This window comes from Elephas maximus, chromosome 1, assembly GCF_024166365.1.
Source record: "Elephas maximus indicus isolate mEleMax1 chromosome 1, mEleMax1 primary haplotype, whole genome shotgun sequence".
Taxonomy (NCBI): Eukaryota; Metazoa; Chordata; class Mammalia; order Proboscidea; family Elephantidae; genus Elephas; species Elephas maximus.
Genome location: NC_064819.1, coordinates 142,606,157 through 142,620,326, shown reverse-complemented (window position 1 = coordinate 142,620,326; position 14,170 = coordinate 142,606,157). Strand labels below are relative to the sequence as shown.

The following is a 14,170-nucleotide window of genomic DNA, read 5'->3' as shown; positions in this document are numbered from 1 at the left end:
TTTGGAAACTGACAGGTGTTCCTCTCAGAAAACATATTGAAGTAGCCCAGTGTACCCACCTGCTGACCTCTTTAATTGATAATGTTGCCTTTTCTTCGAAGGTACGCAATTAATGCAGTGTAGCTTTTAAATTGAAATCCCAGAGTAGTGCAAACGGTTAGTCACTCAGCTACTGACCAAAGGATTGGAGGTTCTAGTCCACCAAGAGGTACTTCAGAACAAGAGCCTGGCAGTCTACTTCCAAAAAATCAGCCATTGAAAACTCAGAGTAGCACAGTTCTTACTCTGACACGCATGGGGTGCCCATGAGTCAGAATCAACTCAACGGCAACTAGTTCGTTGTAGCTTTTTAAATTAACCATCCTGGGAAAGGCATCACAGATTTTGGGTTCTGACTCCCAGTGGCTCCTGGTGCTTCATGAAATCAGTTATATGGGTAGTAATCCTAGCAGGTAATATGTGGCATTTCCTGTGGAGAATCTGCCTCTGATACATGGACTTCTCCTGTGCTAATCCATAGGCTGTGGGTTGAGCTGCCTGATGAGCTCAGCACCCGCTTAAACTGTGTAGTGAATTTATCACAGCCAACTGCTTAAACTGCACAGTCTCCTATTCTTGGCATCTTCTGCTAGCTGGCCTTCAGTCTGGCTCTGATCTTTCCTCAAGACCCCAGGGTTAAAATTATTCATGGAAGCTCTATCCCTTTTTTCCCCCTCTGTAGTTTAAAGAAAGATGAGTTTAGCTTCCTTTGGCTATTTTCAGCAAGAAAGTTCTTAGATATGGAGATGGCAAGAAATATGTCTTCTAGTTTGGCCTGACCAACTGACCTAGACTGACCTAAGCCGCACTTCTAGAATTCCATGATGCTTCACAGTCATGAAGTGGGCTCCTGCTGACGGTTTTTACTGACTCTCCTTAAGAAAAATGATTTGAATCATTTAAGCTAATCTAATAAGGCAGAGTCTGCATAGAAAAGTAAGAATCAGGAAGAAGCTTGAATTCATTTATTCAGCAAATATTTCTTGAGAGTCTGTGTGCTTCGTAGTGCTTTTTTCTACTGGAGATAGAGCAGTGGATTAAACAGACAAAAGTATGGAGTACATATTTCTGGAACATTTTTAAAGGAAGGCAATCATACTTTTCTAATGTGAAATCCTTGAGAAACCTGTGTTTGCTGAATACTAAGTAGAATACCAGTTCTGTATGCATATTTTTAAGTATCTGGAAAAGTTTTGTTTTAAATTTCTTTGTAATCTCATTTGCTGTTAATTTGCACCATCCTTGAATAAGAAACGATTTCCTGAAAAATACTGATCTCAACACAGTTCTTTATAAATTTTGTAAAATTCCAAATGAAAAGAAAAGATCAGTGAAATTTTAGTCTATTTAAATCTTTGAACATATACTTTTAATAGTTGGAAATGTATAGCTATTCACTTTTCTAACATAGTAACAAGATAGAGACCTCCCACTATTTGGTTTCTCCACAATTACAAAGTTCCTTCATGTATAACTTACAATGTTTAGTTCAATTTTTAAGGAACAAGCGTCAGACTGGAGATTAGTTCTTAAATAGCACTGTTACCGGAATAAGGTTCTTGCCTCTCACTCACCGGTCAAGAATGAGCAGGTAAGGCACGTAGTTTTCTACACGAGCAAAGCTTTATTGAAGAGGCTTGCAAGCGGAGACGAGGAGGGCCTAGAGCAACGCATACCCCCATCTCACAGAACAAAAGAGGGGCCTGAGTTTTTAAAATTTCTTGGGCAGGAAATGATCCATGTTTATTCATAGACACCGGTAGGGATATGTTAACTAAGGTGCTTGCACAGCAGCTTTCCAAGATGGCACCTGTCCCAGAGGCCTCTGGGATTCGTAGCAGAACTTATTATGGGGTGTCACGCCTGTGCAGTCTCTCGCTCCCAGGGTTCAATTCCCTGGCTGGGGCTGTAGCGCCTCACTGCCCCTGGTGGAAGGTCACACAGCGGTCACAGCTGGATGTTCTGCGCATGTCCGGGGGCCTGGTTTTCTCCAGCTGCTTCTTGAAAGGCAACTTTAAACAAGTTTGCAGGCTTTTTTTAGATACGCGTCCCATTGTTCTGGGGAATGGCTTTGTTTCTGTGCCCTGGTCCATTTCTTGTTACTTTGTTTGCAGATTTGGGGGCCCCTTTCCTCCCTGTTTTACTAAGTTCCTAGGTTCCACACCCCACCCCCTATTACCTCCCTGACAGTATAGCCTATCTCTCTTTTACTTGCTTCTCCTGTAACCACACCAGACCCTTTGCTGTTCCTCAAACAGGCACCCTCTGATCTCAGGGCCTTTGCTCCCTGTCTTAGCACCTCAGTGTACCTGCTATCAGTTGTGTCACAAAAGTATCAATATGGTTTGGATCGGAATCTAAATTCATTTTCCTTTCCTTTTCTTACCTGCCATACCCTTAATTGAGAGAGGCCATTTCTTTGACCAGTGTGCTACGCCTCTTTAGAAATATGCCCTCTTGAGTATTTCAGTGGCCAAAGGGTTTGAGGTAGGTTTCACTGTATTCACCTCGAGAGGGTAATGGTGGTTATACATAATATTCTTTCAACGGTGTAAGATGCTGATTTTTTTTTAAATCAACTTGGTTGTGTATGATCACCAAAAAAAATGTTTTTCCCTTCCCTTGTAGCCCACAAGACGGTCTGCCAGGTTGTCAGCGGTAAGTACTTTAGAAACCCTTTGGTATTAGCTCTTAGGAGTACATGTTTCCTCTGTCTAGAGCAAAGTAGCAAAAGGAAGCTGAAGGTGGTATCTCCCTTGAGGTTTTTTTTTTCCTCCCTTCTTTTTGACAGCTATCTGTGTCACACCAATTTCTAGCAAATTTGACCAGTGTTGTACCATTTAATTAGATGTACCAGTGAAAAACAGTGACAAGCCCCATAACCAAGAATATAAAGCCCAGGAAGTTGTTTGATATTGCTGGATCCCTGAAGCCAAAGAAGTACATTACATAAAGTCCTAGCCTTCAGATTCTACTTACAATGTGCTGAAGTGGACAAGAGTTCTGTTTCTGTGGCCCCAGCTCACACGTTAGAGCATTTGTCAGAATGTTCTGAAAGTTGTCTGAATACATATACTTTAGCCTCATTTCAGAGCTAGAGAATCTTTGAAGAAGTCATGATTCCACTTTGTCACTTGGAGCCTTCTTCTATGTGCCACACCCAGGAAAGAGACGAGGGGAGGGACGGGTATGGCTGAGCTCAGAGAGGAACATGCTCCAGCTCTTCCTCACCCCTGAGTGCCCCTGGCTGGTTCCTGTGCTCCTCCCTGCTGCCCTGCTGATATACCAGCCCTCATTCTGCCAACAGACTATCAGCCTGATCTTCTGGTAGGGGAAGGAAGGGGGCTCCAGGTAAAGATTTTTGTTAAAATACCTACAACCCAGGCTGCCCACTGAGATTTAGAGGAAAAGGCATTGACATCTTGACTGACAGCAGATATCCCCACACAAGAGCTGCAAGCTGCTTTGTCCTCCAGGGAAGCATGAATGTCACCCTCAGTCCATACTGTGTCTGGCTCAGGGTAGGGCATTGAAGCAGAAATGGGTATTAGGACCATGTCACAAATTCGGAATTATGGCTGACTTTGGGTTGCATGGGCCAGTGTTTTACATGAGTCCTGACCTCAGGAAGCGATTATCAGAATCACCGGGAATACAGAAGGGCAGGGTGCTGTCTTCCCTCTCTGCAGTTGACCAGACTCTGCGCAAACCTTTCAGAGATGGTGTGCCCTGTAAATAGTACCTCCTTTGGGGATGGTTCCGAAGCTGTGTTTTAACTCCTTTTGGTTTAATTATCAGCCAACTTTTCGGTTAGTAGCTGAGCACAAACAGGGACTTGGATTTAACAATAAATTACACTAAAAGCCATAAAAAAAAAAAAAAAAAAGCCATAGTACTCTACAAATCTCCAGTCAAAGGAATATTCTCTGTAAGACACATAAAAAACAATTTAAAATGAGGCTCTTCCTGAGCACCAGCAATATTAGCCCCTTCTACTGAAGAAAAAAAAAAAAATTTTTTTTTTTTACTGAAGAAGGGGAGCCCTGGTAGTATAGTGGTTAAGAGCTTGGCTGCTAACCAAAAGGTTGACAGTTTGAATATACCAGCTACTCCTTGGAAACCATGTGGGGCAGCTCTACTTTGTCCTGTACGGTCGCTTTGAGTTGGAATCGACTCCACAGCAACAGGTTTGGTTTTTTTGGTTTACTGAGAAGGAAACTTCCCTGTGGTGCTAAAGCCAGAGCCTCATGAGCGGCCAGCAGGACTACGGACTTCGAATCTTCACAGTCTCCTGGTCCTATCAAAACACTTGAGTGCTGATTTACAAGATCTGATTTACAGAAAATGATAGAAAATGAAATTAGTTGCCATGGGTTGAGAAAACAAGTACATGTTATTAATACAACATATCGAAGCCTAGAATAACAAAATTTAAAATCCTGAAAATTTAGGAGCTGTGAGGGCTGCCCTTTTTGGGAACAGGCTGCAGATTTAGGGTGGTGAGAAGATTAATAAAAACATTCGTTTTCAAATGCATTTTTTTTTTTTTTTTGAAAGGTCATTCCTAACAGTTAGTCTTCCAGAATTGAACTGTCTGCAATTTCATTTTGTGCCCTTGATGAAAAGGTCTACATTCAGTATGAACCTGAACCACCTAGGGGCGTTGGGGAGAAACATGTATTTTTCTCCACGGGGGAGGCCTTGGCCAGTGTTTCCTATTTAAAAACTGTTCTTCGTAGTGCCAGGAGAGTTGCACACTTATTTTCTTCTGGATCTATGAGAGGAATATTTGACCTAAAATATCTGTAGAAAACCAGTGGTTTAAACTATCTTTCCCCAGTCTCCCTGTGTGCCACCTGGTTTCAGGCCCCTGGGGAAGCTGGCTAGGGCTGAAGTCATATATGGAAGGGACCACAGCCAGAGGGCAGGCAGATAACTACTCTTTGGAGTCCCTGGGTGATGCAAATGGTTAACAGACTGGGCTGCTAACCCAAAGGTTGGAGGTTCAAGTCCACCCAGAAATGCCTTGGAAGAAAGGCCTATCTACTTACAAAAAATCAGCCATTGAAAACCCTATGGAGCACAGTTCTACGCTGACACACATAAGGTCTCCATGAGTTAAAATTGACGTAATAACACCTGGCTTTAGTGGGCTGTTTGGCTAATAAAATCTGTGAACATCTTAAATTGTGGGTGGTAACCATTGATATTTTTTCATTATAATAGATTCTTAATAAAAAGCTCTAGAAACAAGTGAGCCTGTTGTCTGGGTGGTCAAGAGATTCTTCTCACCTTGAGGTGGCATTGGAAAGGATGAAAGTAGGAATAAGCTTGGCTGCAGAGCTTGAAATCTACATCAGAGGTGGAAGTATTTGCAAATCATTTTGAAATACTTCACAAACAGGAGCCTTCATCATCGGATGGGCTTTGCCTGTGATTGTGCTGTGATTTCTAGACTGTTGGGAAGGCCACTAGGACCGAATTCACTGAGTTACTTGGTCGAAGGCCTGAGCCATTCCTCTCACTGGTATGCTGTGATAAAAGGAGGTACAGAGACGTCGAAGATAGAAGCTTAAACCTGTTCCCAGAGAGATATTCTGGACCCGGGAATAATAAGTTGACTTTTAAATCTCACCAGCAGTTCACATGAGAAAATAGTTATGAAATGCAGAGAGGTCTTTATGCTGTTACCTGATGCTGAAAATAGGACAAATTTTTTTTTTTTTAATGAACAAAGCCAGAGTCAAAATTGATTGTTGTCTTTTGCAGTCTTTCTATGTTTGTTTTGGTGCTAAGGGTTCTCTTTTCCAGTATTTGCATAATTTAAATTATCTTTGCAGAAACCTGCTCCACCAAAACCTGAACCTAAACCGAGAAAAACATCTGCTAAGGTAAGAGGCGCTTTTTCCTCCCCTTTGGCTTTTTAAACTATGAATAAATTATAATTCCACATCTAAAAAATCATTCAAGAAAAGGTCACGTTTAATGATTCAGGCTAAATGTGCTGACCAGAAAACTGTTACCACTATTACAGGCATTCTCAAAAAGCATAAAGCACGGTTTTATGCTTTAACAGGAATGTGTTTTCCATTCAGTCAATAAGGTGCAGGAAGTCGGTTCTGGGATTTTGGGCATTTTGCTCCAAGAAGCTTCATGTCCAAAGCGGGGTTTGGCAGCTGCCTTGTGAACATGCAGGTCCTGTGGTATCCAGAGGAGGTGAAGTTAGGCCCTGAAAATACTGCTGCCAGCATGTCAGAGAATTGGGGAGGGCACTTCTGACTTCATATATCTGGTCCTAGGAGGCCAGTGTGATGGCTAGTAATAGCAGTAATAATTATTAACAGCAGACATTTATAAAGCCCTATGCTATGCCAGGAAGCCCTGGTGGCGTAGTGGTTAAGTGCTAGGGCTGCTAAACAAAAGGTCAGGAGTTCAAATCCACCAGGCGCTCCTTGGAAACTCTATGGGCAGCTCTACTCTGTCCTATAGGGTCGCTATGAGTCGGAATCAACTAGACGACAATGGGTTTTTTGGTTTTATACTATGCCAGACCCCATTCTGATTGATTTATTCATGTAATCCTCACGTCAGCCCGATTGAAGTAGGTTTGAATATCCCATTTTGCAGATGAGGAAACTGAAGCTCAGAATTATTAAGAAACTTACCCAAAATGGCTTATCAACACTCTACCCTTCATAGCATTGTCCCTTGTTGTAAGTGGCTTGAAACTATGTTTATGGGGTTTTTGTTTGTCTGTTTGTTGTCGTTTTCCTGTAGAGTAGATTGAGAAGGTGACTGCTGAAGCAGAACTCTCTTCTGTGGCTTTATCTTAAAATTAGGAACTTTTCTTCATCTGAAGTTTCATTTCCAAGCACTTTCTCTCAGCTTTCTAGTAACTCAAACCGCATGTCTCCATGTCAGGTGTTTCACTGGAAAATGGCAGCAAAGCTTCTCCCTTGCTGAGTTCCTCCCGACCTTCCGCCGCCTCCTTTCACCAAGGCCTGCTGCTGCTGTATGTGTGACAAACTTCTCCCTTTAGTGGGAGAGGAGGTCCACCGAGAACCATCAATACACGAGGAGAATCATGTTTTCTATGGAAGGGAAAGTTCAGTGGATTTTCTAAGCAGCCTATTACATTTTCTGTAAACTAGGTGTAACTCAGCTGAAGCCCAGCAAAATTGGGCTCCCATTTCTCCCTAAAGGCCGCCATGTTGGCTGTTGTTCCACTTCACCTTATGTCCAGATGGAAGCTGGCTGGTTTTAGCTGATACTACACCGTGTCTAACATACTCTCTTTCCCTGTACTTTGTTAGAAAGAGCCTGGAGCGAAGATTAACAAAGGTGCTAAAGGGAAGAAGGAGGAAAAGCAGGAAGCTGGAAAGGAAGGTACTGCACCATCTGAAAATGGTGAAACTAAAGCTGAAGAGGTACTTTCCGTAAATGCCTCCCACTGATTGAATCAGTGTTAAAGAAATTGCTCAGACCTTCAGCCGGTGATAGCACGTTCATAATGTTTCTTTTTATTGCCTGTAATGTTATTGCAGATCCACATCTCTCGCTCAACTGTTAATGTCTCAACCTCCAGAGGCACCCCACCCAGCACACTGTCAGTAAAGGGGCAGATTGAAACAGTGAGAGTTAAGGGTACAGTAGAAAACTCAGCATGTTTGCAGTGACTAGAATCAGATAGTAGTGTGATTTTGTGTGTCTGTGTGTGTGTGTTTTTTAATGAACGTTGAAAGCTTGCAGGTAAGGCTTCTGTGGTTGTTTGAAAAACAGTAAATGAAGATGAGTGTTTGTGTAGTATCTTGTCTGTTTTACACTCAGAGTGGAAATAGGCTTCACAGTAGAACAACTGAAAAACAAATGCCCAAATGTGTGTGTGTTGGTGGGGTAGACTTTTCTTTGGCTTATAGCAGTTTTAGTAGTAACTGTATCTTTTTTTTTTTTCTTTTTCACAGGCACAGAAAATTGAATCTGTAGATAACGAGGGAGAGTGAATTGTCATGAAAAATTGGGGTTGGTTTTATGTACCTCCTGGGACAACTTTTAAAAGCTATTTTTACCAAGTATTTTGTAAATGCTAATTTTTTTAGGATTCTACTAGTTGGCATATAAAAATATTTAAGGATGGACATTTTACCTTCTCATAGGAATGCTTTTTGGAAATTTCCATCATTCTCAAGTAAAATAAACATCAATTTAATATTGGAAGCTGTATGTAAAATTGATTCAGCGTTCCATGTATTTGCTTTAAAAATTTAGTCCCATGCATACTGTGGTGTTTTTAACGTGTATATTTGAATTTTTCATGCAGTTTTTCTAGAGCAATAATCAGTGGTGCTTTTGTACCCAGGTTTTATGTGATTTTAATGAAAGATGGATAGTTGTGGCCACCTGCTGACTATTTGTGGTTTAAAATAAAAGGTTTTATTGCCTGCAAAATACCTTCCTCGTAGTGTCATTTCTAAATTTAAGAATGCTTTGTTTTATTGTTGCAGAAGATATAAGGAATTTCTACATTCTGTGCCCTAACATTATCTCTAATAAGTCAAACAGAATTGTATCTTAATTTTCTGGTTTTTAAAAATGAAGCTATTTTAATAAAATCACCTAAAAGTGACAGTGTAGAAGAATTACATCTAACGTACTTTATACCAGAAATGACCAGCAATCATCACCATATAGTAAAACACTAATTTAGAAAAAAAAAAGGCTTATAAAGAGGATACGAAAAACCAAACCAGTTGCCCTCAATTCCAACTCATAGCAACCCCACGCATGTCAGAGTAGAACTGCACTCTGTAGAGTTTTCAATAGCAGTGATATTACGGAAGTAGATTGCTAGGCCTTTCTTCCTCAGCACCCACCACTGGGTGCATTCATATCACCAACCTTTTGGTTAGTAGCTGAGAGCAAACCATTTGCCAGGATAGAGCTCTCCTAATAAAGAACTAATAAAAACCATAAACTAGGGCTTAGCCTGGAAAATCTCCCACTTTCAAAATAATACTTAGTCACATTTGTATAAAAACTTCCTATTCGTTAAGGACTTCACAGCTTTGAAAGCTCTTTAACCATGACTACCTTTCAGCCTTGCATCAGCCTGAGAAGGGAATTGACATTGGTATTTTTAGAGCTTCTTTCTAGGTTAAATGGGGAGGTAGGAAGATATGTTATTTACTTCAGGCCCCACAGGAAAGAGCAGAGCTCAGACTCGAACCTAGTCATCTGTATTTCAGACTAGTGCCCTTGTCACTGTGGAAGAGCGTAACAGTACCAGGAACAGAGGAGCTATTTCATAAACGTGAATTTTTTTGTTTGTTGCTTGCATTCCCAAGGAATTTGGTAACTGCATGAGCCCCCCCATCTCTACACCCAGGAAGCTGAATTCTTAGATGAAGGCTTAAGTCACTGGCTGCACTTCTCAGGGGCTCCTGCCTTAGATGCCATTATATTGTGGTTACCAACAAAAACAAATTCCCTCCACTTGTACTTCACAGCTCAAAACTTAAACTTATGTCATTGTCCCCCATCAGTCATTAGTCTGTTGCAGATATCAACCATACTATGTACAGAGTGATCTCATCCATAGTTTCCATGGCTTGTGATTATAAAATAGAATGTACCATAATTCTGAGCAGTTGTGTTGGATATGCTAAAAAACACTTTTACCCCAAAGAAAAATGTCTGGTATCCTGTAATACTTTACAAAAATATTTTCAGTATATACTCAGTATGCAGTCAAAGTACATTGCTGGCCAGCATCCAATTCAGAGGTGGGGTTTTTCTCCATAGGTTTACTTGTTTCAAAATTACAAAAGTGATATGGGTGTTTTTTTTTTTAAATATCAAATAATTATATATAAAGCAAAAAGTCGAGGCGGAGCCAAGATGGCGGACTAGGCAGACGCTACCTCGGATCCCTCTTACAACAAAGACACGGAAAAACAAGTGAATCGATCACATACATAACAATCTACGAACCCTGAACAACAAACACAGATTTAGAGACGGAGAACGAACTAATACGGGGAAGCAGCGATTGTTTCCAGAGCCTGGAGCCAGCGTACCAGTCAGGTACGGCACAAGCACAGAGACCTGCTCCACCCCCCTGAACTAACCCCGGGAGGGGGACTAGCCGGTTCCACGGGCGGTGTGGGACGCAGCCGTTAGGAGAAGTCCCCGGGAGGCAGTGACTGATCTTGGAGCAGAAAGAGCAGCATCCGAGCCGGGGAACCGTCCCACAGGGATTTGGACTGCACGCAGGTACGCCATAAACACGGAGAGTTGCTCCACCCCCTGAACTAACCCCGGGAAGGTGACCATCCGGGTCGCGTGGGCGGCGTGGGACGCAGCTGGTAGGAGAAGTCCCCAGGAGGCAGCGACTGGTATTGGAGCGGGGAGAACAGCGTTCCAGCCGGGACACTCGGTCGCGGCACAAGCACGGGGAGCTACTCCACCCATCTGAACTAACCCCGGGAGGGGGCCCACCTGGTTCACGGGGGCGGCACGGCCACGCGGCTGGAGGGACGAGAAGTCCCCGGGAGGCAGCGACTGATTTTGGACTCGAGAGTGCACCGTCCCAGTAGGGGAGCCTTGACGCTGGGCGTGGGGCTGGAAGCAGAGGATCTGACCGTGACTCCAGCGGGCCAGACCCCCCGGGGGCAATCTCCACACAGACAGCACACATAGGCGACGCGCCCGCGGGAATCTCAGATATAATAGTCATTCCAAGCAAGACAAGCAACTCTGGCTATATTCTGAGGTGCTACTCTCCTATCTCTCTGTTCCCTCCCCCACCCTCCCCAGGCGGCTTCATTAACATCTGAATAGCCTGAGCCAGAGGGAGAACTCTGATAGGGATCTGACTGCAGTTTTTTTTTAGCGGATTTTCTGGAAAAACTAGTTTCCCAGTGATGGCTCGGAGACAACAATCCATATCAAACCACTTAAAGAAGCAGACCGTGACAGCTTCTCCAACCCCCCAAACAAAAGAATCAAAATCTTTCCCAAATGAAGATACAATTTTGGAATTATCAGATACAGAATATAAAAAACTAATTTACAGAATGCTTAATGATATCACAAATGAAATTAGGATATCTGCAGAAAAAGCCAAGGAACACACTGATAAAACTGTTGAAGAACTCAAAAAGATTATTCAAGAACATACTGGAAAAATTAATAAGTTGCAAGAATCCATAGAGAGACAACATGTAGAAATCCAAAAGATTAACAATAAAATAACAGAATTAGACAACACACTAGGAAGTCAGAGGAGCAGACTCGAGCAATTAGAATGCAGACTGGGACATCTGGAGGACCAGGGAATCAACACCAACATAGCTGAAAAAAAATCAGATAAAAGAATTAAAAAAAATGAAGAAACCCTAAGAATTATGTGGGACTCTATCAAGAAGGATAACCTGCGGGTGATTGGAGTCCCAGAACAGGGAGGGGAGACAGAAAACACAGAGAAAATAGTTGAAGAACTTCTGACAGAAAACTTCCCTGACATCATGAAAGACGAAAGGATATCTATCCAAGATGCTCATCGAACCCCATTTAAGATTGATCCAAAAAGAAAAACACCAAGACATATTATCATCAAACTCGCCAAAACCAAAGATAAACAGAAAATTTTAAAAGCAGCCAGGGAGAAAAGAAAGGTTTCCTTCAAGGGAGAATCAATAAGAATATGTTCTGACTACTCAGCAGAAACCATGCAGGCAAGAAGGGAATGGGACGACATATACAGAACACTGAAGGAGAAAAACTGCCAGCCAAGGATCATATATCCAGCAAAACTCTCTCTGAAATATGAAGGCGAAATTAAGATATTTACAGACAAACACAAGTTTAGAGAATTTGCAAAAACCAAACCAAAGCTACAAGAAATACTAAAGGATATTGTTTGGTCAGAGAACCAATAATATCAGATACCAGCACAACACAAGGTCACAAAACAGAACGTCCTGATATCAACTCAAATAGGGAAATCACAAAAACAAACAAATTAAGATTAATTAAAAAAAAAATACACATAACAGGGAATCATGGAAGTCAATAGGTAAAAGATCACAATAATCAAAAAGAGGGACTAAATACAGGAGGCATTGAACTGCCATATGGAGAGTGATACAAGGCGATATAGAACAATACAAGTTAGGTTTTTACTTAGAAAAATAGGGGTATATAATGAGGTAACCACAAAAAGGTATAACAACTCTATAACTCAAGACAAAAACCAAGAAAAACGTAACGACTCAACTAACATAAAGTCAAACACTATGAAAGTGAGGATCTCACAATTTACTAAGAAAAAAGCCTCAGCACAAAAAAGTATGTGGAAAAATGAAATTGTCAACAACACACATAAAAAGGCATCAAAATGACAGCACTAAAAACTTATTTATCTATAATTACCCTGAATGTAAATGGACTAAATGCACCAATAAAGAGACAGAGAGTCACAGACTGGATAAAGAAACACGATCCATCTATATGCTGCCTACAAGAGACACACCTTAGACTTAGAGACACAAACAAACTAAAACTCAAAGGATGGAAAAAAGTATATCAAGCAAACAATAAGCAAAAAAGAAGAGGAGTAGCAATATTAATTTCTGACAAAATAGACTTTAGACTTAAATCCACCACAAAGGATAAAGAAGGACACTATATAATGATAAAAGGGACAATTGATCAGGAAGACATAACCATATTAAATATTTACGCACCCAATGACAGGGCTGCAAGATATATAAATCAAATTTTAACAGAACTGAAAAGCGAGATAGATACCTCCACAATTATAGTAGGAGACTTCAACACACCCCTTTCGGAGAAGGACAGGACATCCAGTAAGAAGCTCAACAGAGACACGGAAGATCTAATTACAACAATCAACCAACTTGACCTCGTTGACTTATACAGAACTCTCCACCCAACTGCTGCAAAATATACTTTTTTTTCTAGCGCACATGGAACATTCTCTAGAATAGACCACATATTAGGTCATAAAACAAACCTTTGCAGAGTCCAAAACATCGAAATATTACAAAGCATCTTCTCAGACCACAAGGCAATAAAACTAGAGATCAATAACAGAAGAACGAGGGAAAAGAAATCAAATACTTGGAAAATGAACAATACCCTCCTGAAAAAAGACTGGGTTATAGAAGACATCAAGGAGGGAATAAGGAAATTCATAGAAAGCAACGAGAATGAAAATACTTCCTATCAAAACCTCTGGGACACAGCAAAAGCAGTGCTCAGAGGTCAATTTATATCAATAAATGCACACATACAAAAAGAAGAAAGAGCCAAAATCAGAGAACTGTCCCTACAACTTGAACAAATAGAAAGTGAGCAACAAAAGAATCCATCAGGCACCAGAAGAAAACAAATAATAAAAATTAGAGCTGAACTAAATGAATTAGAGAACAGAAAAACAATTGAAAGAATTAACAAAGCCAAAAGCTGGTTCTTTGAAAAAATTAACAAAATTGATAAACCATTGGCTAGACTGACTAAAGAAATACAGGAAAGGAAACAAATAACCCGAATAAGAAATGAGAAGGACCACATCACAACAGAACCAAATGAAATTAAAAGAATCATTTCAGATTATTATGAAAAATTGTACTCTAACAAATTTGAAAACCTAGAAGAAATGGATGAATTCCTGGAAAAACACTACCTACCTAAACTAACACATTCAGAAGCAGAACAACTAAATAGACCCATAACAAAAAAAGAGATTGAAACGGTAATCAAAAAACTCCCAACAAAAAAAAGTCCTGGCCCGGACGGCTTCACTGCAGAGTTCTACCAAATTTTCAGAGAAGAGTTAACACCACTACTACTAAAGGTATTCCAAAGCATAGAAAATGACGGAATACTACCCAACTCATTCTATGAAGCCACCATCTCCCTGATACCAAAACCAGGTAAAGACATTACAAAAAAAGAAAATTATAGACCTATATCCCTCATGAACATTGATGCAAAAATCCTCAACAAAATTCTAGCCAATAGAATCCAACAACACATCAAAAAAATAATTCACCCTGATCAAGTGGGATTTATACCAGGTATGCAAGGCTGGTTTAATATCAGAAAAACC

The 14,170-nt window shown here is 40.9% G+C and overlaps 1 protein-coding gene across 1 annotated transcript in view; it reads left to right on the top strand.

Annotated features, from left to right (window-relative positions):
* The window catches only part of HMGN3 (high mobility group nucleosomal binding domain 3), a 38,260-nt gene extending 29,766 nt beyond the window's left edge, over positions 1-8,494 (top strand). The window contains exons 3-6 of the mRNA XM_049896173.1: positions 2,668-2,697; positions 5,880-5,930; positions 7,353-7,466; positions 8,001-8,494. Of these exons, the coding sequence (XP_049752130.1) occupies positions 2,668-2,697; positions 5,880-5,930; positions 7,353-7,466; positions 8,001-8,039 (234 nt within the window). The 3' untranslated portion in view covers positions 8,040-8,494. The remainder of the gene's footprint in view (positions 1-2,667; positions 2,698-5,879; positions 5,931-7,352; positions 7,467-8,000) is intronic.
* The last annotated feature ends 5,676 nt before the right edge of the window (positions 8,495-14,170 follow it).